The 25,911-nt window shown below is 54.7% G+C and overlaps 2 protein-coding genes across 2 annotated transcripts; one reads left to right on the forward strand and one right to left on the reverse strand.

The window, feature by feature from the left end:
• The first annotated feature begins 10,201 nt into the window (after nucleotides 1-10,201).
• On the forward strand, nucleotides 10,202-13,005 carry LOC141996964 (duodenase-1-like). The gene is given in 5 exon segments (XM_074969258.1): nucleotides 10,202-10,271; nucleotides 10,597-10,744; nucleotides 11,751-11,919; nucleotides 11,921-12,244; nucleotides 12,820-13,005. Coding segments are annotated over 5 exon segments (891 nt in total). The 5' UTR covers nucleotides 10,202-10,207.
• Nucleotides 13,006-16,304: 3,299 nt separating this feature from the next.
• LOC141997534 (duodenase-1-like) lies at nucleotides 16,305-24,476 on the reverse strand. Its single transcript, XM_074969910.1, has 4 exons — nucleotides 24,356-24,476; nucleotides 22,248-22,383; nucleotides 21,710-21,964; nucleotides 16,305-17,537 (listed from the first exon to the last, which is right to left on the reverse strand). Exons 1-4 carry the CDS (start codon nucleotides 24,451-24,453, stop codon nucleotides 17,391-17,393), a joined length of 636 nt encoding a protein of 211 aa, XP_074826011.1. The 5' UTR covers nucleotides 24,454-24,476; the 3' UTR covers nucleotides 16,305-17,390.
• Nucleotides 24,477-25,911: the final 1,435 nt, after the last annotated feature.

Here is a 25,911-nt window from a genome sequence, read left to right on the forward strand (position 1 = left end):
CGGGGTTCTCTGCTCGGTGCCCCTGTCCGGTTCCCTTCGTTTGACCCTTTGACCACACTCCTGTCCCTGTTACTTCATTAGTTGTCCCCCGGATTAATTTGGTGCCCAGGTCCTGTGGATCCCCCTCTTAGGCTGGGGGGGGATCCTTTAGCAGTGGGCGGGCTTTGCCCAGGAGGTGGTGGATAAGGGCCTGGCGGTGGAGGGCGTGTTTGTCCCCCTGGAGCAGCTGGAGGAGCTGGGCATCCGTTTGGTCCTGACCTCCGTCCCTCCCTTCCTCCCTAATGCTGCCCTATTACCCTCTACCCTGGGGAAACCCCTCCTCATCATCAGCCCTCTCCCACTGGGCTGAAAAGACCCCACCCTCCGTCACATCCTCTTGTTCCTACGGCAGGAGTGGTGACCCTGTTCTCCCCTCACCTATGGCCGGAGGTGCTGGGCCGCCTGCTGCACCTCCGGGTCCGCATGGAGTTTGCCCCTTGCTACCTGCCCCATTTGCCCCTTGCAGCCTTTCCCCCCCCTCCCTTTGCCTCAGCCCCTCACTAGCTTCAGTTTGTTTGTCTGCCCCACCCGTTTCCCTCTGCAGCTTTGTTTGCCCCGTCCCAGCTCTGAAGCTAGCCCCTAGGTCTCCCTGTCCTGCCTCCAACCTGGTTGTGTCCCTCCCCCTGTAGTCCACCCTGCCCTGATTAGCCCCTCAATCCATGCGCCCATGCTCCCCCCCCACGCACTTGTGCCCCTCCCATTTTAGTTTACCCCGTTTCACTGTGCCCTCTTAATGCTATTATAAACCCCCTCCCTAGTGCAGCTAGAGGAGCCAGAATCCTACCCTGGGTTGGTGACCAACCCCCCCCCCCACAAGTCTTTGATAGCCCCCCCGTCCCCGCATCCAGCCCTCCCCTTCCGGCGCCCTCCTCCCCTGCCTGCAGCCTAGCGGGGAGGAGTGGTCGACCTATTCCCCTCCCCCCCCCGGTGTTTGTCCTCCCCCCCACCTCATCCCCTGCCATAATAAGGTGGGTGGGACCCCTTGGGCAGACCCCGCTGCCCCTCCTCCACCTGCCCCCCGTGACTCCCTCTAGCCTCTACCTCAACCACCACGGCTGAACCACCTGCTACCGCCCCCACTGGGGCGCCGGCAGCAGCGGGCAACGGGGTGACTTCCGCTGCTGCCACGTCCCTCGCCCCCTCAGATTCTGGGGGAGCCCCCCCAGCTGGTGGGAAGGGCCAGGGCAAAAAGAAGGGGAAGGGCGCTGCCAAAAAGACCAGGCCCTCCATGGCAGGGACTGCCCCCACTGCCGCGGCCCTGCCACTGGCCGTGGCATTCCTACCCGCTGCTCCCTTCACCAGCTCTGCGGGTGTCCCTCCCCCGGCCCCAGGGCATACGCCCAGGGGGCGGTAGCCGTCCGCCTGCCACTACGTCATCTCTCCAGGCCACCATCTCTGTTACCATTCCCAGCGGCCGGGGCCCCTTCCCCACCTTGACCAGGAAGCATGGCATCTGTTGCCTCCTGGTGCCCGCCTCGCCCCACGTGGAGACCTACATGCGGGCATTGGCAAGGGTGGTGGGGCCCACGGCCATCATGGCGGCCTCTAAAATATATCGGAAGGTCGTCTTCTTCCTGGAATCGGAGGCCGCCACCCAGGAGGTGGTGGAGAAGGGCCTGGTGGTGGGTGGGGGTGTTCGTCCCCCTGGAGCCGCGAGAGGACGTGGGCGTCCCAGTTGTCCTGACCTCCGTACCGCCCTTCCTTCCCAATGCCGCCCTACTCCCTTGCCTTTCTACCCTGGGGAAACTGATCTCCATTATCAGCCCTCTCCCGCTGGGCTGCAAAGACCCCAGCCTCCATCACATCCTCTCGTTCTGCCGGCAGGTGCAGCTTCAACTGCCGCCGGTGGCGCGTGATGGAGAGGCGCTCAAGGGGTCCTTCTTGGTCCCTTACCAGGGGGCCCGCTTTCGGGTGCATTATTCTACGGGGGGGGCCCAGTGCTGGTGATGGGGCATGTCCGGAGGGACTGCCCCTTGGCCTGGCACGGAGGAGCGTCCGGGACCCCCGAGCCCCGGCAGGGCTCCGGCCCCATCATCACTGGCACCACAGGCTGCCCAGCACCTGGAGCTGCCCCTCCTCCCTCCCAGTCCACCACTGCTCCCACTCGAACCTCTCCCACTATGCCCAGACGAGTGGGAGAGCCCCACCTCTGCTGCCTGCAATCTGGCGGGGCCCGTGGAGGGGGGTGCAGCGGGGATACCTGAGGGGCAATCTTCCCTCCCTCATGCTGCCCCACCATTTCCTCCCCGAGTCCCGGAGCCATCGCCCCTGCCCCCCGACCCGACCCCTGTTAGCCAGCCCCCAGATGATGCCATGGAGGGCTGGGCCCTAGTACAGGGAAAGCAGGACAAGTGGAAGGCTCGAGCTCTGCTCCTGCCATCGGATACGGAGGTCCCCCAGAAGACCAGGAAGCAGGGCACCGATGCCGAGCCTTCTGCCTTGCCCATGGGTGTACTCCATCCACTGGTGCCAGCTGGGGAAGACGTGGCAGCACCAGAGGGTAGCACTGCCCCTCCACTAGAGCCCCTCCTTGTGGAGGCCCCTGATGGAGCCCCTCCTGCCCCTTTGACTCCCGCGGCCCCTGCAAGCCCCGAGGCGAGCGTCGCTTTGGGCGCTGGCGGGGAGAACCCCAGGGTGGTGGTGGGGTGATCTCCCCTCCATTTTCGAAGAGATCGAAGCCCTGGGTCTGACCCCAGTTACCCAGGGGGAGGACGACCCTCTGCCAGAGGGCCTCGGTCTCGGTGACCTCACTCCGGCCCCGCTTTCCCCATGCTCCCTCCCCCTAACCGTTGCTTCCGCTTCCGCCTCCGAGGGTCCCCTGGACTCTTCCATCCGCCCGGACGCAGGTGGCACCCCGCTGATGGCCGCCGAGCCCACTGAGGTGACGGCCAGTGCCTCACGGCCGGACCCGAGATACCAGGGGCATCCCTCGGTGGTGTGGGGCAACCGACCTCCTTCCCAGGCAGGGGCCGCACCGAAAATCGTTCACCTCCTGATGCCGTGGCTGTCACACCCTCCATAGAGCCTGAGCCCGGCATCATGGAGGGCCCCCTTCCCAGCCCCCACACGTCTGTGCCAGATCGAGAGAGACCACCTCCCAGCAGCCCGGCTACTGGGGCCCAGGATCCTGCCTCTGCCCCCTCCCCAACCCTTTTCCTGACCCTTGCCCTGCCCCTGCCCCTGCTCCTGACACCTGCCCTGCTCCACCTCCCGTGACGCCATTGTCGCTGCTGGGGCTGTCTCCTTCCCTTTCCCAGAGGATGGCTCCCAGGTAGCGGCCTTCATGTTCCCCTGTCCCGACACACTCGGGGCTGCTATCTTCCCTCCACTGCCCCCCATTGAGCCGGGATCTGAGGCGGACCATGTGGCACCAGCCTATCGGACGCCACATTGGGGATCTGCTCCTTGCCTGCCCATCTCAGTGGGCCTTGGGGCTGTGCCGGGAGCCCCTCTGGAGGAAGGCTGGGGGCCAGTGACCCTGGCCCCCCATATGCTGAGAGAAGAGCGGTGGGAGTTTCTTGAAGACATCCGTGGCTCCCGTAACAAGGTGCAGCTTGCTCTCCAGCGATGGGGGGATTTCCATCAAATCCTCTGGGCCGCGAGGGCCCTTATGGGGGAGGGTAAAAGGACCGGGAAGCAGGCTGCCACGGCCTACCAGCGGGTCCGTGGCTTCCGTGACTCCTTACTCACCTACGGGGTAGGTCACGGTTTGCTGTGCAGCCCAATGGGGACCGTGAGCGTCCCTGCCGGCGAGGATACCCTGCAGCCCTCCTCATGGCACCCATCATCTTTGCAACATTGAACACCCGGGGCTGCAGGATGGGTCTCCGCAGGTGCCAGGTGCTCTCCTTCCTTTGGGAGGGGGGATACTCTGTGGTTTTCCTGCAGGAGACCCAAATGGATCTAGCCGCTGAAGACAGCTGGCTGCTGGAATGGGGGGACAGGGTCAACTTCAGCCATCTCACAGTTCGTATGGCTGGAGTGGCAACCCTGTTCCCCCGCACCTACGGCCGGAGGTGCTGGGGGTCGTCGTGGCTGGGCCGGGCAGCCTGCTGCACCTCTGGGTCAGCATGGAGGGGATCGTGGTCAATCTCGTTAACATCTATGCCCCGATCACCCTCCTGTAGCCCTCTGGCCTGGAGGGAGGAAGGAGGGAGAGGGCTGCTCCTCCTGCTGCTGGGGCTGCTGCTAGGCCCTAAGCTCTTGCTGCTGCTGCTGCTTCAACTGCTCCCCTGTCTGGGCCAGAAACCGCCCCCCCTTCTCTGCTACCTGGTTGCTGGCTGGCTGGTGAACCCCTCACCCCAGGTTGCTGCTGCTACTCCTGATGCAGCCCCTTGGGGGGTGCTGCTGGCCCTCTCCCCAGAGGAGAGGAAAGAGGGACCCCTGCTCCATCCCCAGCCGCTGCTGTGGACACCATCACCGCCACAACCACCACCTAAGAGGGGTCCTTTCTGCCTGTCTGGCCACTGGATTGCCACCTGGAATTGCTGGAGTCAACCTTATTAATGTTTATGCCCCGACATTGGGCCCGGAGCGGCTGCATTTCTATCAGCAGGCGTCTGCCTTCCTCAGCTCCTTGTATCCCTGTGAGTGCCTGGTCCTGGGCGGGGACTTTAACACCACCCTCAAGGAGTGGAACTGCTTGGGGACCGAGCAGTGCCCGCCCGCCGCGGACATCCTCCAGGAGATTATCGAACATCACTCCCTGGTGGAAGTCTGGTGCGACCGGACGACATCTTGAGGTTTACTTTTGTCCGGGTGGAGGCCCATCGGTTGTGCCACTCCCAGTTGTACCGCATCTACTTGTCACGCTTCCACCTTTCACCGGCCCACTCCTCCAGCATCCTGCTGGCCCCGTTTTTGGATCACCCTCTAGCCACCGTGATGGCCTCTCTCTGCGCAGAGTGGCAGGGGCCGGCCTATTGGCACTTCAACAACAGCTTGTTGGAGGATGTGGGCTTCATGGTGTCCTTCCGGGAGTTCTGGCTGGCCTGGCGAGGGCAGTGGCACGCCTTTCCCTCAGCATGGTGGTGGTGGGACGTGGGGAAGGTGTGCGCCCGGCTCTTCTGTCGTGACTACACCTGGGGTGCCAGCCAACAGAGGTATGTGGCGATAGAGCAGTTGGAATAGGAGGTCTTAGAGCTGGAGAGGAGTCTGGCCGCCAGCCCCGAGAATCCATCCCTCTGCGGAGCGTGCCGGGAGAAGCGGGAGGAGCTCCGAGCCCTCAAGGACCATCGGGCCCAGAGTGCCTTTGTTCGATCCCGCATCTGCCTCCTTCGGGAGATGGATCGCAGCTCCCGCTTCTTCTACGCCCTGGAGAAAAAGAGGGGGCCAAGAAGCATGTCACCTGCCTCCTAGCAAAGGATAGCACCCCCTTCCCGGATCTGGCAGAGATGTGCTGGAGGGCCAGGGCCTTCTACGCAGATCTTTTCTCCCCAGATCCGACCGATCCTGACACTTGCAAAGTGCTCTGGGACGGACTCCCGCTGGTCAGCGTGGGCGACCGAGACCGTCTAGAGCTGCCTCTCGCTCTGGTCAAGTTCTCGGAAGCCCTCCACCGCATGCCCACCAATACATCTCCGGGCATGGATGGGCTCACTGTGGAGTTCTACCACGTGTTCTGGGACGTCCTCAGCCCAGACCTCGTCACTGTCTGGTCCGAGTCCTTGCAGAGAGAGGTCCTCCCTCTCTCATGCAGGCGAGCCGTGCTCGCCTTATTGCCGAAGAAGCAGGACCTCCGCGACTTATGGTATTGGCATCCCATCTCGCTCCTCAGCACGGACTACAAAGTCATAGCCAAGGCCATCTCGCTGTGGCTGGGGTCCCTGCTGGCGGATGAGGTCCACCCAGACCAGACCTACACTGTCCCGGGCCGTACCATCTTTGATAACATCTATCTGGTCCGGGATCTCCTGGAGCTTGGGTGTAGGGGTGGTCCGTTGTTCGCCCTCCTGTCCTTGGATCAGGAGAAGGCATTTGATAGGGTGGCTCACGGGTATCTCCTGGGCACTCTGCGAGCGTTAGGCTTTGGACCACTGAGTGAGCAGATCTCCTCTTGGAGCCCCTGCTACACAATCCCCAGCTACGTGTGCAGGTGGCGGAGTCCCCTTCGGTGCACCAGAGGTTGGTCCTGGCAGAAGTTACCAGAGTTGGAGACCTCCTGGTCTATGACCGGGGAGACTGGCTGGATCCCCTGACGCTCGCTCTGTGCATGTGGCTCTCCAGACCTCGTACTCCCCAGAGCATACTTCAGGAGGTGAGGGCCGCTTTACTGCCCGCTGCTTGGGCCTACCTCAACTGGGTCCAGCGAGAGGGCACGCCCTGCCCACTTGGTTTCCAGGACCTATGGACGCCCCTCGTAGGCTGGGGGTGGGGAGGGAATCCTTTAGCAGTGGTTCCCAGTAGTATCACTCTCCTGTAGCCATCTGGCCCGACCCTGTCACACTATCTATCCCCATCCATCCACTCCATCCATTGATTAATCCTATCCTGATCTATCTATCTCTCTACCAATCCCCATCTATCTATCTATCTATCTATCTATCTATCTCATCCCAGTTCATCTATATCCCCATCTATCCATCTGTTTCCATCCATATATCTGTCTATCAATCCCCAACCCTATCCATCTGTCCCCATCTATCTATCCATCCCAATTCATCTATCTTTCCAGCCCCTTCCCCATCTATCTATCCCCATCCCCATCTATCTATCTATCTATCTATCTATCTATCTATCAATAACACAGTTTTTCTAATCTGTTAATCATTCTCATGGCTCTTCTTTGAACCCTCTCCAATTTTTCAACATCCTCTTTGATTTGTGGGCCCCAGAACTGGATACAGGATTCCAGCAGCAGTTGCATCAGTGCCACATACAGAGGTAAAATAATTTCTCTGCTCCTGCTCTAGATTCCCCTGTTTATGCATCACAAGATCGCATTAGCCCTTCAGGTCACAGTGTTGCATTGGGAGCTCTTGTTCAGCTGACTATTCACCAAGACCCCAAAAACTTTTTCCAAGTCACTTCTTCCCAGGATAGAGTCCCTCAGCCTATGAGTATCACCTGTAATTTTTCTTCCTACATTAATACATTTACATTTAGCCATATTAAAACACTTATTATTTTCTTGCACCCAGTTTACCAAGAAATCCAGATGGCTCTTTATCAATGACCTGTCCTCTTCATTATTTATCACTCCCCCAATTTTTGTGTCATCTGCAAACTTTATCAGTGAGGATTTTATGTTTTCTTCCAAGTCACTAAAAAAAGTTAAATAGCACAGGGCCAAGAACAGATCCCTGCAGGACCTCACTAGAAACACTCCTTCGATGACGATTCCCATTTTCAATTACATCTAGAGACCTGACAGTGAGCCAGCTTTTTATCCATTTAACTTGTGCCATCCTTATTGTATATCCTTCTAGTTTTCTATCAAAATGCACGGTACTAAGTTAAACACCTTACAGAAGTCTATGTGTATAAATCAACACTATCACCTTTACCAGGGGCTCTTTACATTATCCTCCTTTAGTTCCTTATTAATTGAGTCCCATAACAGCTGCTCTGTCTTCCTTGGGATTGATATCAGACTGACAGGCCTATAACTACCTGGGTCGTCCTGTTCACACTTTTTAAATATTGACTCAGCATTAGCTTTCTTCCGGGCTTCTGGAACTTCCCCAGTGCTCTCTGACTTCTTGAAAATTTGCTGCCCCAAAGAGCATCCAATGCAAACAGACACATTCTTCTCATTGTACACATGGGGAAACTGAGACCAAGGGAGATTGTTTCAAAACCTGCCTAAGGGGTTTGGGTGCCCATCAGTGATCCATGAAAATCCCTGCCTACCGGGATCCTGGGCAGAGCTGGGAAGAGGTCCCAAATTTCTTGGGTCCCAAATGTCTAACCTCCTTGCTGCAGATTAAGCCCATTACTTCTTGATCTGCCTTCAGTGGACATGGAGAACAATTGATCCTCATCCTCTTTATAACAGCCCTTCACATATTTGAAGACTGTAATCAGGTCCCACCACCGCTTGGCACCTCTGAGAGGCCATACTTCTCCACTCGCAAGCACAGAGTCTGAGTGTAGAAAAGAAACTTTTAATGAAAGGAGGGAAGTGACCCGACATTCATTAGGGAAAATGCCACAAGCAGGATTCAGAATCATAAACCTGTGAGCAGGACACCCTAGCCCCGCGTGTGTTGAGGCAGTGTCTCCTGCCTCATGTTCTTGAGTTCTACAACCAGAAGTTCCATTTCTGTGCCCCTCTCTGCTCCTCACCACACTTCACTCACAGGGATTGTCCTTGGTCGGTGAGGACTCAGGGTTCAGAGGTGCATCTGTGTGAGTTCACCTCCCACCCGGGGAAGAAGGCTCCTTGCTTGCTCCACCATCTGAGTGCTGGTTCTGGCTGGCTGCCCTGCCAGCCACTGTTCCGCTCCACTGACCGCTTCACCAGTTACCGCCACCCACCCTCATTGGCCGCTTGCTCGCCGCTCCCGCCAGCCCCCTTCTCGCTGGTCACCTTCTGCTGCCACTTGCCTCTCTGCTGTCACCTCTGCAGCTCAGTCTCTTGAGGTTCCACCCAACTCTTAGTGATTGTCAGCTCTTAATGGGGGAACATGAAGCAAGCTGGGCAGAAACGCTGTCCCACCACAAGTGATTTCAACTCTTGTGAGCACTTAACAAAACAAAAGACTCCTAATGCAGCCTATTTAGCCCTATCTTTGAAGGGTGGGAAGGAACAGGTTAAATCTTACCAGGGACCCTTAGGCAGAAGCCACATCTTCTGGCAGGGACACCTGTCCCCACCCCCTCTGACTTTCACAGGGGTCTGGCATTTGAGCCCCTGGCTTAGTGAGTTCCTTTCAGCTGAGGGTGACCCTCTCAACGGGGCCAGGCTAAGCACAGTTCTGCTCCCTTTCCTCATACAATAAAGATAACAACACTGATAACAACACTTCACTACCCCTGCATTCAGTACTAAAATTATTTGAAACCCAACAGCAGCCAAAGATGATCACTTTGAACAACACAGCTTCTGTCTGCTGGATACCTAGGAAGAGTAGGTGTGTTCATCTACATACAGTTTGCTCCTGAAGTCTCCCCCTGTCCCAGCTAGCTGTCAAGGGTGAGCTCATTCAGACCCTGCTTACACAGGTATCAAAGGTAGGCTGACCCACTTCACTCCAGCAGGTCCCTAGACACCAACCACAGTGCTCCCATCCCAACGGGCTATAATTCCCCGGGTCCTCTTTGTTCCTCTTTTTAAAGATAAGTTCTATGTTCGCTCTTCTCCAGTCCCCTGGGACCTCACCTGTCCACCAGAGGTTCTTGAAGATAATTGCTAACGGTTCTGAGGTTGCTTCAGCTGGTTTCTTAAGTACCCTAGGAGGAATGACATCAGGTGCTGCTAAGTTGAATACATCTAACTTATTTAGATGTTCTTTAACCTGTTCTTACCCTATTTTCGCTTGTGTTCCTTCCCCCTTGCTACTATTAATTGCATAGAGTATTTGGTCTAGTGGTTACAGCAGGGGGCTAGGAGCCAGGACTCCTGGGTTCTATTCCTGGCTCTCCTGTGTCATTGCCCCTCTGCTGCTGTACAGTCATAGCTCCCAGCTGTAGCATGTCACAGAGCCTGCTGCATCCCCTTTGCATGAAACCCGCCTGCTACGGTTGCTGTTAGCGGGGACGATGGCTGGTCTGCCCAGCCCCAGCCTGCTCACGGCTGGGCCCCTGTGAGAAAGATCAAAGGGCCGTGTTCTCACCCACCACTGAGGTCAGTCAGTGTCAGCCACACAGACACAGGCAGGGAGCTGAGCGAGGGTGGGGCCAAGTGAGTAAGAGCCGCAGATGCGCCCAGCTGTGAGCTGGCACTCAGAGAAGCCCTGGATCCTGATAGACCCGTCCCCAAGGGGGTCTTCTCCATCCAGTGGTGCATCATCCAGCTGTGCTGGGACCCAGCTGCCGGGTTGATGCGTGGCCTGTCCTCCCCCCCAGCCCGTGTGGTTGGTGCGGCTGGAAACTGAGATGCGTGAGCCCCACATGCAGATGAGTGTGTGGGCGACCCTGAGGTTTCCTCCCTTTCATCTTTCCCCAGCTGAGTCTATAAAGCCCCCAGGCCTGAGGCCAATGCACCGTCCCTGCACTGACTCTGAACATGCAGCTCCAGATCTTGCTCCTGCTCCCCATGACCTTTTTCCTTTCCCCCGGTGCTCATACTGGTGAGTACGGCTGGGATCGGGGGCCCCTGGGGCTTTGGGATCTTTGGAGGGGTCTAAGGGATGGGGGCACTGTGGTTGGCGTCTAGGGACCTGCTGGAGTGAAGTGGGGGGGTTCTCAACATCTGGATCGATGCAGGGTTGGACAGCAGCTGCTGGGGCTGCATCCAATGGACCTCAGTCCCGATGGATGCCAGGCGAGGGTTGGGCAGCTGGGCACATCTGGGGAGTGGGGTAGCCAGCACTGTGGGTGACAAGGCCGCTTCTGCTGGAGTTTTCCATCTGCGCCTACTCTAATCTCTCCCCTCATCTCTCCCCGGGGTTCCAGGGGAGATCATCGGCGGCCGGAAAGCCAAGCCGCATTCCCGCCCCTACATGGCCTATCTCGAGAGAAAAACCTGCACAGGTGAAGAGATGTGTGGGGGGTTCCTGGTGCGGGAGGATTTTGTGCTGACAGCCGCCCACTGCGGCGATGGGTAAGAACCTGTGTCTGCGCCCCAGTGTCTCCCCGAACCCGGGACCCAGCTGTGCAGAGCCCCAACTGTGCAGGGATCCAACTGCGCAGCACGCTGAGATGTGCAGGGATTTAGTTGTGCAGCATCCATCCAGCTGTGCAGAAGTCCAGCTGTGCAGAAATCCAGCCATGCAGGAATCCAGATGTTCAGCATCCCCAGCTGTAGAGGGATCCAGCTATGCGGGGATCCAGCCATGCAGCACCCCCACTTGTGCAGAGATCCAGCCATGCAGCATCCATTGGGCTGTGCAGGGCTCCTTTTGTGCAGGGATCCAGCGGTGCAGCACCCTCAGCTGTGCAGGGATCCAGCTGTGCAGGGATCCAGTCATGCAGCATCCCCGACTGTGCAGGAATCAAGCTGTGCAGCATCCATCCAGCTGTGCAGCGATCCAGTTGTGCAGCAGCCTCACCCCCCCTTACTTTAATGTTTTTCTGTGTGAAAGGCAAACAGAAGACTAACGCCCTTCAGACCAATAACTGTATCATTCATAGTCTATTGACACATTACAGTTCATTTAATTTGTTCGATATCAGTTAAGTCGTTATTTAATATCTGCATCACGGTGGTATTTGGGGGCAGGTCTCCGGCCTGTGTTCTCCAGGGGACCAGATTAGACAATCGCATGGTCCCTCCTGGCCTTGGAACCTAGGAAACTTGAGGAGCTGACTGAGATCAGGGCCCCCATTGTGCTGGGCACTGCACAGACCCCAACCGAGTTCAGACCCCCCATTGTGCCAGGCACTGCACAGACCCCGAGAGAGATGGGTGACCTAAGAGAAAGAGACAGATTACAATTTTTACAGGGGAGCAACCCCATACTGAGCTCCACCCCACTCCCTGCAGCACGGCACTCCCTACTGAGCCCCCCATCTTACCCACTGCAGCACTGCGCTCCCGAGCACCATGCAGGGGTTAGCACTGCCTCCAAGGACCTCCAGGCCTAGCCCAATCTCTGTCTGGCTTCCAGGGACATCACCGTGCTCCTTGGAGCCCACAACGTCCTTCGGAAAGAGAAGACACAGCAACGAGTCTCTGTGCGGCAGAAGATCCCCCATCCCAGATACAACAAGATGAGCATCGAGAATGACCTGATGCTGCTGCAGGTACCTCCCCCCACAGCCCCCAGCATCCACCCTGGCCTGGCTCCCACCCAGGCAGTGTGCTGACCCCTCTGCCCTCCCCCTATTGCAGCTGGCAGAGCCGGCGGAGCTGGACGATGCCGTATACACCATCCCCCTGCCCCAGGCTGGCCACACTGTGGATCCGGGGTCCGTGTGCAGTGTGGCAGGATGGGGCAAGACCAACCGCGACGCTAAGCTAACCACCAACATCCTCCAAGAGGTGGAGCTGGAGGTGATGTCAAATGAGACCTGCCAGGAGGACAGGCAGCTCCGACGCTACTACAAGCCCTCGAAGATGATGTGTGTGGGGAACCCTGATGAGAACAAGGCCACATTCTCGGTAAACGCCCAGTCCCTGGTGGGCGGCTGCACTGTGAGCTTTCCCAGGAGGCCAAGGGAGTTAGGGGATCAGTTAGGGTGACCTTCAGTGGGCAACACTGAGACTGGGGTCTGTCTATCTGCCTGTCTGTCCATCCCCATAGGCTATCTATCTATCTATCTATCTATCTATCTATTCATGCCCTGACTACAGAGAAGGAAACACCGTGAAGGTGGGAAGGTTTCCATCACGTGGATGCTGAGCTGTTCGTAGAGCAGGAGAGATGACGGCCAGCGGAGACCATCAGACCATCTCCTCTGCCCCCACCCCCACACATTGTGGGCCAGAGCGCCCAGCCCAGGGGATCTGAATGACATTGCCTGGGAATTGGCCATTCAAATCCCTTTAGTGGCTGGTCCAGCATCAGGTTCGGAGACGCTGCTGCCAAGGCCTGGGCTGGATTCTCTATCTGTTTATCTAGCTAGCTAGGTGGGGCAGTGGGGGACTGCAATCCCTGCTATAGAACAGTTCAAAAAGGACAGGTGAATGCTGTGCTTTGAGCTCATATTTACCCTCTACCTGCTTTGATTTCTCAGGGCGACTCCGGAGGCCCCCTGGTGTGTGACGGGACAGCCCAGGGCATCGTCTCCTTTGGCAAAAATGACGGGTCCCCTCCGAGGGTGTTCACTAGGGTCTCCGCGTACGTCCCCTGGATCAAGAAAACAATGAGGGGTCTCAGCAGCCCAGGGTCCCACCCTGAAATCCCTGCATCCCTTCATTGAAGGGGGCAGGGCTGGGTTTGGGGAGTTTTCCGAGTAGGAAGGAGTCCTCCCAACCCAGAATGGTGGTGCCAAGCCCAGCGGGTGCTTGAATAAAAGCCCAGCTTTTTACTCCCCCCACGTAATAAAATCCTACCTGAGAAGAGACTCTTTGGGGAATCATTGTCTCTCTGTACTTTGGCGTCCCCTGAGGGTGAGTGCCCTGCACTGCTGTCCTGGATGCCTGGGTCCCATCCCATCTCCCAGTCTCTACCTCCCAGCATATGCTAACTCAGGGAGCCCCCTAGGGGTGAGTACCCTGCTGTCCCAGACACCTGGGTGCCAGTCTCTGTAGAGCATTTGCCTTGCACCATCTGTAGCACCTCTCCTGCCTGACTCCCTGCCACCAATTTTAAAAGGCAGGAGCCAATTTTATCCCCCTGCCTTTCCACTCCGCTCCCTCCCCCCACCCACACACACATGAAGGTTCACGAAGGGCAGCATTGACTCAGCCCCAGCCACATGCCTCGCAGGACAAGCTGGAGCTGGGTGTGATGAATGTGGGACTAGTCGTCATATTTTTATGATGCCTGGTCATGCCTCAGTTTCCCCTCTGTGTTTTGCATTGCTGGGCATGGAGGTTAAAGGGTTCTTGGAATAGAGCAGAAGACAGGAGGTGCTGGGATATGTCATCATCTGGGGGGTGGCGTGAATGTGTCATTAACAACTAGCTGAACCCAACCCAGATTGTTGGAGGAGCTGGACAGCCAATGGGAGTTCCACACCCTCATGATGGGAAATCCCGGCAGGCCATGCAGGAGGGCTCAGCAGGAGGACAATGGCCCAGATGTGCTGGGGGGCTGGGGAGAGAGGTGGCCTTTGCAGAGACATGGGCGCTCTCCCCTGGGACAGACAAAGAAACAAGGACAGGGAGAGGGAGCAGAACTGGGGTGTGCCCAGCATGGCTGGCTCCGTGCACTAGCGGGGCCAGATGGACTATGCCTAACCCAGGCTAAGCCGAGGACATCCCCAATCTGTGTTCAGTCCAGGGAACCAGTAAACCCGGCTCTCTTTGGAATAGGCGGCTGGGTGTCACTGCCAATCCCGGCTGGGGTGCACAGGTCCCTGGGGAGCGTAGACACCTCCGAGCAGGAGTCTTTCTCAGTTGGCTTCACCAGGCAGAGCTCACGGTGTGAAGCAGGGGGGCTGGAGCCCAGGGGCTCAGTCTTGGAAGCAGTGAGGCCCCGGGGCCCATTCTGAAGGCAATGTGGCACCCCAGGGGGGTCAGCAGAGTGACGGGCCTACACCGAGCAGCGGCTGGAAAGCCAGGGCACAGCAGAGATCCTGTGGAGGCGTGACACCGGGCAGAGGGGAAATGCATCAGCGGGGAGATGCACAGGCCGGCCTGGCCCGGCCCTGGTGGTGGATGAGCCTCACAGGGGGATGTGGAGCCCCCGGGAAGGGGAAGCATGGCAACAAAACTGAGTGCTGGGCTCCAGATGTGCACATCCACCAGGGTGTGCTGGGCCCCAGCTGTGCACAGCCCTAGGAGTCAATGGGCCAGACCCTGAGCGGGTGTGAATGGGCAGTAGCTCCACTGCAGTCAACGGGCCAGACCCCAGATGGGATCAGTGGGCCACAGCTCCACTGGGGGGCAATGGGCCAGATCCCAGCTGGGGTCAGTGGGGCGTAACAGTGCAATAACCTGCAGTGTAACTGCCAGCGGTTAGGGGTCTTCCCTCCCAAGTGCTGGGAGAACCCCACGGTGTTTGTTACACGGCCCAAGACAGACTCTGTTGAACAGGAATTGCCCTGAATACAGAGAAGGAAACACCGTGAAGGTGGGAGGTTTCTATCACGTGGATGCTGAGCTGTTCGTAGAGCCGGAGAGATGACGGCCAGCGAAGACCATCAGACCATCTCCTCTGCCCCCCGCTCCCATACAGTGTGGGCCAGAGCGCCCAGCCCAGGGGATCTGAAGGACATTGCCTGGGAGTTGGACATTCGAATCCCTTTAGTGGCTGGGCCAGCATCAGGTTCGGAGACGCTGCTGCCAAGGCCTGGGCTGGATTCTCCATCCCTGGTGACGTGTAACGCAAGCCGGGACATTTCTCTAACAGCTCTGCTCTAGTTCAAGCCAGGATAGGCTCAGGGCTGTCCCAGGGCCAGGGCTATGCAGGGGTCAGACGGGACCAGCACCGTGATCCCTTCCGGCCTTGGAATGGACGAATCTATCGAAGGAACGTGGCTCTCTTATTGCAGTGGATCGGGGTGGAGGGACCCAGGATATCTGCAGGCAGCTCTGGGAATCTCTGTCATCCCTCTGGCTCAGACAAATCTGGTCTTTATTCAGCCAGGGATCAGCAACACGGCATTGCACGGTACTGGGGAGTACTGGCCAGCAATGCCCCTGTTAACAGGTGGAGATAGAGCCAGACGGAGGGGAGTGTGGAGACACACAGATCAATTCCATCTGTATCTGCTTGTCAGCTACTGGATTTGGGTGTCAGGGTGGGGGTGGGCAGAATTCCAGCCCTTTAGGTGTTACAGCCCCACAACCTGTAACCAGAGACCTACCCTGCCTGAGTGGAGTCAGCGCCTGCCCCGGACGACACGGGTCAGCAGGGAACTCAGTGCTGGAGACCTTGGTATCAGATCTGTACTGATTCCAGAGTATACAAGACAGGAAGTGAAATTTACAAGCAGTGTGGCGGAGGAGTTGGGGAGGCCGCAGGTCCTAGAACCATCGGACTGAGGTGCTGCAAGTTGTGGCGAAGCAGTGTGGCCTAGCCGCCAGACCACAGGCCCGCACCTCAGGATACCTGGGTTCTGTTCCCAGCTCTGCTGCTGGGTGACCTTGGGCAAGTCATGGCCCCTCTCCATGCCTCAGTTTTCCCAGCTGGGGCTAATGAGCCCAACCACCTTTGTAAAGTGCTTGGAGATCTGCTGATGGGAAGAGCTAGGGGCCCAGATCCACAAAGCTATTTAGGCTCCTGGTGATTTCAGTGGGAGTTTTGCACCTAAACACTTCTGTGGATCTGGGCCTAGATGTTCATATTTAGCTCCAATTTTGTTAATTGCTCAACCCAGCTTCCCTGCATCCTGCCCACCACCCCATTATCCTTACCCAACCCTGGTTCACTCCCACACGCAAAGTCCAATCTACAGGCCAGTAATGGAAAAGGCAGCACGAATTGTTCAAACAAGACTGTTTTTATTCAAAAATGGCTTTTTTCCCCTCAAACAACCATCCGTTTTCAATATTTTCCAAATATTTGGAAATACACAATTCTTCATTTTGTCCCAATCTATGCTTTCCAGGTTCCCAGGATTTTGGTTTTACCAACCTCCAGTTAGTATCAGGTAATATATAATAAATAATTAAATATTTGTGGGGCGGGGAGAGGAAAAAGGAAAAGGAAATACTGAAATCAAATATAAGTCAGGTCTGGCTCAAACTGTGCAAAACAAAACATTCGAAATTTCATATGTTTTCATGCAATTGTTTCAATGTTCTATTGTCATGGGCTGTTTAATTTGACTCGCCACGCTTCGTGGTGATAGGTTGCCCACCTAAGCCACATGGCCCCATTCCTGCTCTCTGGTTGGATGAAATAAAGTTTTTAAGCCAGCCAATGACACACTGCAGCTAGGAATTTTGATGGTGGAAAACTCCTGAAGAATGGATTAGGTATAAAAATGATCAGCATTTGTGGAGGGTCTATAAAATTCAATAGAAAAAAATTCTACCCTTGCTCCAGAATCCCGTCGGCTGAAGTAAAACCCTGTACACATGGGGGAATTCTAATGACTCAGGAAAAAGATTTTCACCTAACATTGTTCGGGGGGTAATGGGGCATTCGGATCGGACAGACACAACACAAATGGAGAGACACGGGGACAGAAGCAAGTCAGACGCAAAGTAAAAAGCCAGGCAGAAACAACCTGGAAGCAAAGAAATATGGCCCTGAGAGACAGCTAAGAGAAGAAGGTTTTTGGGCACAGAGATGGAGATGCAGGCTGGAGATGCAGGCTTGGGACAGTGAACAGAGCTGCTGTCTGCTGCTGTTTGATTCCAACTGTGTTCAGGGAAAGAAGATTTGGGATATTCCTTGTAAATAAATAGATCACAGCAAAGGAAATATCAGACTCCATCGTCAATTTCTGCTTCCAACTGGAACACCCGCAGGGTCCCAAACATAGACTAGCCACTTGGGGTGAAAAAAACATAGAATGAAATTTCAAACATCGATGGGGTATTTCTAGCCACAAAAGGATTTCAGGACTGAGCCATTCGTAGCATTTCTCTAACACTAGGAAAAAATACTCTGATCTAAAGCACCGCGGGGTTCCACACAGGCAAATTGCCCAGTATGGCAATATTTGCCCTTTAAAGGGGAGCATCTCCTTTAACTCAGCTTCTGCAGAGTTTCGTTGATCCAGGGGATGAATTTGGAGATTCTTGTGTATATGCTGGGGGGGCGTCCGTCCGGATCTCCATTGGAAACAATGCCCTGGACCACGCCGTTGCACACCAGGGGCCCGCCGGAATCACCCTGCCAATAAGGAGCATAACATCAGTGACTGACATTACCCAGTCCAGCCTGTCCTGCGGAGATCTCAGACTGCATGTGGGACAGGTGTTCTCTGCAGCTGAAGGCCCAGCCCTTTCCACCACACAGAACAGTCCTCTCAATGGGTGGGCAGAGAGAGAAATCTAGAGCTGGACAGAATGATGTAACCGTGGAAAAGGCAGTTCCTACAATACTGAAATTTTCCACAGCAAACAATCAATTTTCAATTTTTGCTTTAGGCAAATTGAAAGGAAATATTTCATTTTGGGTCAGTTCCAACTGAATCAGAATATTTCAGTGTTTTAAAATGAACTCAAACATTTAGTTTGGAATCAGTTCAACAAAATATTAAACTGCTTTTTCCTATCTGTGCATTGCCTTTCCAGGGTAGTAGTTCAGGTCTGCATTCTCTCCTAAGGGGTTGGCTCCCTTGAGGACTACACCTCCCCGCTCCCAACCTGGATTTGCCTCTGATTGAACTGTTCAGGGCATCAAGGGAATCACCTGACTCAGTGCATTGTAGGAGTTGTAGTCCAGACAGGGTCTACATAAGGGAAAACAGAGGCCTGAACTACAGCTCCCAGAAGGCAATGTGCTGATAAGGAACTGGAGTTTAATGTTGAACTCATTTGAAATGAAGCATTTCAGGTCAGGTCAGCAAACCAAAATCCTAGAATTATAGAAATGTCAGCCTGGAAGTGATCTTGAGAGGTCATCTAGTCTACCCCTTTTCACTGAGGCTGGACCAAATAAACCTAGACCATCCCTGACAGGTGTCTTGCCAACCTGGGCTTAAAAACTTCCAATGATGGGGATTCTGCAACCTCCCTAGTTAACCTGTTCCAGACCTTAATGACCCTGAGAGTTAGAAAGTTTTTCCTAATACAGTAACTCCTCACTTAACGTTGTAGTTATGTTCCTGAAAAATGCGATTTTAAGCGAAACGATGTTAAGCAAATCCAATTTCCCCGTAAGAATTAATGTAAATAGGGGGGGTTAGGATCCAGGGAAATTTTTTTTCACCAGACAAAAGACTATATTATATATATACACACATAGTATAAGTTTTAAACAAACAATTTAATACTGGTACACAGTGATGATGATTGTGAAGCTTGGTTGAGGTGGTGAAGTCAGAGGGTGGGATATTTCCCAGGGTTTGCCTTGCTGCTAAATGATGAACCAGCACTCGGCTGAGCCCTCAAGGGTTAACACATTGTTATTAATGTAGCTTCACACTCTACAAGGCAGCACGAATGGAGGGAGGGGAGACAGCATGGCAGACAGAGACAGAGACACACACCCTGTGTGTGTGAGAGAGAGATGTACATTGCCCCTTTAAGTATGCTGACCCTACTCTAAGTACATTGCCTTTTTAAGTAGATCAGCAAGCTGAGACAGCAGCTGCTGCCAGGAAGCTCCCTCCATCCTGAGCCCTGTCGTGTGTCCTGCTCTATGGAAGATGGGGTAAGTGGGGTGCACGAGCAGGGGGAAGGGGGACACCCTGATATTAGCTCCCCTCTTCCCCCCCACCCCGCACAGCAAGCAGGAGGCTCCGGGGAGCAGCTACAAGGCAGAGGGCAGGAGCAGCACATGGCAGTGGGGGGAGGGACAGCTGAACTGCCGGCAATTGATAGCCTGCTGGGCTTCTGCCCCACAGGGAACTTAGGGGAGCGGGGACCTGATGGGGGGCTGCCGGCCCACCCTCATTCCAAGCCCCCACCAGCTCGCTGCAACGGGCTGCTCTTCCTGCAAGCAGTGGACAAAGCAGGCAGCTGCCAAACGACGTTATAAGGGAGCATTGCACAGCTTTAAACGAGCATGTTCCCTAACTGATCAGCAATGAAACAACGTTAACCGGGACGACTTTAAGTGAGGAGTTACCGTACCCAACATTAATCTCCCTTGCTGCAGATTAAGCCCATTACTTCTTGTCCCACCTTCAGTGGACGTGGAGAATGTTTGGTCACTGTCCTCTTTAGAACAGCCCTTAGCATATCATAGAACCATAGAATCATAGAATCTCAGGGTTGGAAGGGACCTCAGGAGGTCATCTAGTCCAACACCCTGCTCAAAGCAGGACCAATCCCCAACTAAATCATATTTGAAGATGGTTATCACATCCCCCCTCCAGCCTCATCTTCCCTAGCCTAAACATGCCCAATTCTTTAGCCTTTCCTCCTAGGTCAGCTGTTCTAAACGTCTGATCATTTTGTTGTTGTTTCTCTCCTCTGGACGCTCTCCAGTTTGTTCACATGGAAGCAGGGGTGAAGTGGGCCGGTACCGGCCAGTACGGTGTACTGGTAAGAAGCCGGTACCGGCCTGTATGGAGCCAACGTTAAAGTGCTGCCACAGCAGTGCTTTAACGTCACTTCCCCTTTTGCCCCCACTCCGGGCTGCTGCCGGGGGGCAGGGCGGGGGGGGGAAAGGGAAGCTGCCCCAGGGCTGGCGATTTAAAAGGGCCCGGGGCTCCCGGCCATTGCCGCTGCTACCACAGCAGCAGCCTGAGCCCCGGGCCCTTTTAAATCACTGCCGGAGCCCCGGACGGCGCAGGCCAGGCAGTGCAGATGGACTGGCTGGGGGAGGCTGACCCCCAGCCCCTCCCCTTCAGCCCGAGGCCCAGCCCCTTCCAGGGGCGCGGAGCTGGTCCCCTGTACCGGTAAGTGTTTCATATTACTTTCACCCCTGCATGGAAGGAAACATTTCAATCTGTTCACATCTCAGCTTTGTTTCATTTCCCTTTCAAATGTTGCAATGAAACATTTTGACTTTTCTGAGTCAAACCAGCTTTTGGAATTTCTGTTCTGCCAAAAATGTTGAAATCTCAACTTTTCCTCAAAAACAAAGATTGAATGTTGCCATTTCCTGTGAGATGGGAACACTGATTCTCCCTCAGTACCAGTGACATCCTGGCCCTATGGATGTCAATAGCAAAGCTCCCATCCACATGTATGGGGCCAGGATTTCACCCAGGGTCCTGTCTGTTGGGTGGCCTCAGGGTTGAGTTCACCAGTAGAGCCTCCAGGGAAGGTGAAGAGTAGAGACATGAGAACATGTGGTGGTGGGGGGTAGGGGGTCCCCATGTTTTATTAACATTTTCCCTGGAACATTTTTTAAAAAATCAAAGCCCAAAAATGTCTAGTCATGAGGCATCATGGGAGTTGTATTTCAGGGGCCTCATGCCATTATGGAAACACAGGATTGGAAGGGGCGTACTGGGTCATGCAGTCCAGTTCCTGCTATCCCAGGCAGCCCTGTCATATCATCCCATTCATAAACTTATCAAGCTCTGTCTGCATCCTTGTTAGGTTGTTCCCCTTGCCCACAACTGCTGCTGTTGGAGGTTGTTCCAGAACCTCCCACCTCTGATGGTTAGAAACCTTCTCCTCATCTCCAGCCTCCATTGATCCCTGCCCCATTTATCCCCATTTGATTTTTCCTGTAGCTTCCACAGCTCGTCTCCCTCCCTGCTGTCCACCCCCCTGCCCGCCCCGATGTATTTGTAGAGCAATCAGACCCTGCTCAGCCTGTGTTTTAGGCTAACCTAGCTCAGTATTTTACTCCCCTCTCATGAGACTGGCTCTCCATTCCCCCGACCGTCCCACCAGACCTTCTTGGCAACTGGTCCAGCTGGAATCCCTCTTTTTGGGACAGGGCTGCCCAGAACTCTGCATCGGATTCCAGCTGAGCTCTGCCCGGTGCCTTCTCTGCTGGCATTAAACCCTCCCTCTCTACTGGAGACACCTGAATTGCTCCATCCCAGGATCGCATGGGCCTTTCTCCTGGTGGCCCATAGTCACCCTGCAATTGACAGACACACCCAGGTCTCCCTTCCGCTCTGTTGCTTCGAGCTCATGAGCCCTCAGCTCAGAGCAGCAATTTTCTTGTTTCTTGTCCCTATGTGCATGAGCCCATGTTAAATTTCAGCCCATTTCCACCAGCACCTTGCACAAGGGCACTAAAACCGGAGATACCTCTCTGAAGACGTCCTAGATACTGGTTTCCCTGGGTGGGCTGTATCTCCCATGACACACTATGGGCTCCCTTTGGGGAAGTGGAGCATGGGAGGGGCATGGCCATACTGGTTTCCACCAGCTCCTTCCCCTGGAGCAGCTTGCTGCACCCCCAGTGGCTCTGGGCGGGGGGATTTTTACCTGGAAGGCTGATTTCTTGGCGTGGGGGCTGCCGGCACACAGCATGGTGGTGGGGTCGTAATGCCGGTACCGCTCTCCGCACAGGCCGTCCGACACCACCTCCTGCTCCGCCTCCTGCAGCCTGTCGGTGGTGGTGTTCACTCCGGTCCGACCCCACCCGGCCACGCTGCACTCGGAGCCTGGGCTGACGTGGTGATTGGCCTCCGGCAGGGGGATGGGCATCACCCACTCGGTCAGCTCCGCGCTGTGCCACAGCTGCCATGGGGAGGAGAGAGAGAGAATGGACCCGGATCAGCGCCGGTACTGGGGCTGGGAAGGGGCAGCACTACCCGGCCAGAGCATGGATGTGAGTCCAGGGAGTGAGTGTGAGGTCACTGGGGGCAGGGTGATGGGACGGGAGTGCTACCTTCAGCAGAGTGAGGTCACTGGGGGAAGGGCGATGGAATGGCACAGTGCCTGCAGCAGTGCGAGGTCACTGGGGGCCGGCTGATGGGATGGGGGTGGTACCCTAGCAGAATGAGGTCACTGGTGGTGGTACCTTCAGCAGCATGATGTCATTATCAAAGTTCTCATTGCTGAAGTCAGGGTGCTGGATCCAGCGACGGGCCCGGATCCGTTGCCAGTTCTGTCCTGGCTTCATGAAGTCTTGGACTCCGAGGTAGACAAAGATATTGCTGGAAACGAGAAGGAGAGAATATGGGGGCGTTAGTGCCCTTTGGACAGTGAGGTCGGGCCATCACAGCCCCTCGAATAGGGACACCAACCCTGCACCTGGCCTGTGCAAATTTCTATCTATAGTTGTGCAACTGAGTAACACAGAGACCCTCTTATGCACCTACATGTGGATGGACTTCCTCCTTCTCCCCTCTTGTTGGCTAAAGAGACCCCAAAAGACTGACCAATGGACTGTTCTCTTATTCAGAGTGACCCATTGTCCAGTTCTTGTGTCCATGATTCAAAAAGGATGTTGATAAATTGGGGAAGGGTCAGAGAAGAGCCACGAGAATGATCAAAAGATTGGAAAACCTGCCTTATACTGAGAAACTCAAGATCAATTGGTTTCCAATTTAGAGGGACTATAAAGGATTCTGTTTGTTTTTCTTTCTCAATTATTGTTTCATGGTATGAATTATTAACAGGGACTGTAACTAACCATTGGGAGAATTTACCAAAGGTCATCGTGGATTCTGATTCACTGACAATTTTTAAACAAGATTGGATATTTTAAAGATCTGCTGTAGATCAAAAGGAATTATTTGGGAGACATTTTCTGGTCTGTGTTATACAGGAGGTCGCACAAGGTGATCACAATGATCTTGTAATCTCTGAATCATTGAACTGCATACGGCAGAAGAAGGAAAATACCCATCAAAAGGTATAAGGACCTTACCTGGGTGTAACTTTGAAATATTAAAAGAAATTTCTTAAAAGGGGGGAATCCCAGATGCCTTGGCTGGGCGGACACAGAAATAAGGTCGCTGAAGTGAATGAAACATACAAATAAGAAAAGGATCAAATAATATTTTATGCACCGTCGCCATCTACTGGGTATGGATGGAAGTAGGAAGAAGCCCAAATCTGCAAATGATCCTGGAGAGAGAGGTCATTATGTGAGATGAAAGAGCTTGCTGAGTCCCTCAGAGAAGATGCTGAAGTCCAGAAGGGTTCCCGGACACTTGGCCCAGCACCTCTGCAGAGCCCCTTCCCTCCTCCAGGGTTAGCAGGACAAGAGAAGTAGTGGTGAGACTTGATGGCAGAGATTGAATCTCTTCATTTTTCTTTAATCTCAGTATCTGGGTGTCCCCTGGTTGACTCTGCTCTCGGCCTAGTGAGTCCTCAAGGAACCATAACTTGGATTTTAACTAAGCCAGGCTCTCTGCCCGTTTCTCCTTCATAAGTCACATCAATGGCCTACGAGAACCTCCAACGATAACTTGAGGTGAGTGTATTGGATTCTTTAAACTAACACCCCCCAACAAAACTAGAACTAGCCGGGACCACATTCATAGAGCGCCATAAGGCAAAGGGCATCTTTAGTGCTCACAGAATTAATGATGTGCAGAGTGAGAAATGTGCTAAGGACACGGAGCCATTGATGGCTGATGATTGTAAGTGAATGTAGTAGGAAATCCTAGGGATTGGATCAGTCTCTGGTGCAACAGCTGAGCCCCAGCGCTGATCTACATCAATTGCTTACAAGGTTGTTGGGTTTGGTAGGGCTCAGATCCCCAAAAGGCAATTATGGGATTTCTTGATTGGTTAAGAAAAACCAAGTGCCTGGGTTTGTGAGGTGATGGACAAGGGAAAAGACCAGAGAAGAAGCCACATTTCAACTGAGTGAAGTGACTCAATCACAGGGATTTGAATACAAAGGTCAGCTGGGATATTCACCATGCTAGTTTGGTGGGTTTGGGCTTTAAAATCTAACAGGCACCCATGGAAATTAATAATTTTCCCATCCCATAAACGTCTAGTCTTTGGGGCAACATATTTCCAGCTCTGATCCTGCCCCAGGGTGGGGGACTGGCTGGCTCGGTGGATGGGGAATGGGACACAGGGCCTTTCCCCTCTAGGGGCACCAGCCCCAATCCAGCCCCAGGGCAGGTGACCAGCTGGCTCAGGGGTGGGGGATGGCATGTTTCTTACCCCAGGTTGCAGTTACAATGAGCCGCCGTCACCACCACGTCCTCCTGGATCAGGAACCCTCCGCAGCTTCCCATTGACCCGATTTGCACGTAGGCCATGTAGGGTCTGGAGCCGAGCGGGGCTTCCTGGCCCCTGATGACCCGATCTGGAGAAAGACAGGGAGGGGTTCAAAAGGGAGTCTGGAGAGTGGGAGAGTGAGCCCAGTGCAACGCAGACCCTAATCCATCAGCCCCACCCCCTGCTGGCCTGGACCAGCCCCTTGCCCACCTCCAGCCCAGCCTCCCCCTGGATCATCCCCCCAGCCTGGTGTCTACCCATACATGTACCCAGTGTAATCCACATATTCCCACGTGGACCTGTCCATCCGTCCATCCATCCATCCATCCCTTATCCCATACCCAGCCATCCATTCATCTGTCTGTGGGGCTGCCCCAGGCCATCTCCCCACTCAGAGAAGTAGGCCAGGGATTCCCTAGCATTCTCCAGCCCCATTGCCCCCTCTCCTGACACCTGCCTGAGCCTGAGGGCTAATCCCAAACCCTGCCCCTGATGTGGGCTGCCCATGAGCCCTGATCTCCCTAATCTCACCACTAGAACTGGGCAAATTTTTCTAAGCAATTGGTAAATTTGCCAAAAAATGCAACTTTGGGGCATCAGAAGAACCTGCGAATTCCGGTGGAATTCTGAGGATTTATTTTGGCTACCAAAAAAGGAAATTTTTGTCTGGAAAAAGGAGGCAACTTTAGTTCTTGGCATTGGGAAACAAAACAGCTCACCTTTTTCTTTTGAAATGTTGATTTGTTTAGAAATGGAGTGAATTATTTTTGAAAACAGCGGGAAAAAACCCCTCTAAAACAACCTGAAATCAAATGAAAAAACACCCCCAAAATGTTGTTGGGATTGAAGTAAGCACATGAAAGCAAATGAAAAAGAAAAAACAATTGGTTCTGGATCAACTTTTTTAGTGAGAAAAACCAAATAAAATCATTTTTGGGTTGAACCCAATTTCCCCCAGATTTTATATTTCAGCCCCTGAACCAAAAACTCAGCGATTCGCTCAGCCCCACTCTGACCATTAGCCCCCCAGGGCTGGGAAATCAACCAGTCACTCAGCTCAACTCACCAGCATGAAGCCTCCAGGGCAGGAGAAAGGCCGCAGCCACTGGGAGAAAGGCCGTGGGGAGCAGGAGCAGCAGCATCCTTGGTACAAATCCAGGGGCTGGGTCTGGTGGGTCTGTCTCAGCCCCAGGGTTTATATAGAGCGGGTGGTGGAGAGGGGACCCTGGGAAGAGGTGATCCGGGAAGTGCAGGGTCATGGACCCAGCTACCAAGAAATGCCCCATCAGCGATGTGTCAGGGGTGGAGATTGCCCAAGAGGAAACGCCCGCATGGGGGGGGGGGGTTTCCTTCCTGCACTGGTGCCCTCCCTGCCATTGGCTGGGGCCATGGATAACGCTGCTTTCTTCCTGCCCCTGACTGGGACAGAGCCAGCGCTGAGGCCTCCCAGCTGCAGATGGCAGAATCCCCCCTGGTCTGTTCTTCCCCTGGATACCTGT

This window comes from Natator depressus, chromosome 13 (genome assembly GCF_965152275.1).
Source record: "Natator depressus isolate rNatDep1 chromosome 13, rNatDep2.hap1, whole genome shotgun sequence".
NCBI lineage: Eukaryota > Metazoa > Chordata > Testudines > Cheloniidae > Natator > Natator depressus.

Bases quoted from the DNA above. Each gene is read 5' to 3' on its own strand.
- LOC141997534 (XM_074969910.1), bottom strand. From the start codon at position 24,453: ATGGCCTACGTGCAAATCGGGTCAATGGGAAGCTGCGGAGGGTTCCTG. The intron at 21,965-22,247 runs GTACCACCACCA...TCCCCATGGCAG, and splicing joins ATGACATCATGCTGCTGAAG to CTGTGGCACAGCGCGGAGCT. The intron at 17,538-21,709 runs GTAAAAATCCCC...CCTTATTGGCAG, and splicing joins CCAAGAAATCAGCCTTCCAG to GGTGATTCCGGCGGGCCCCT.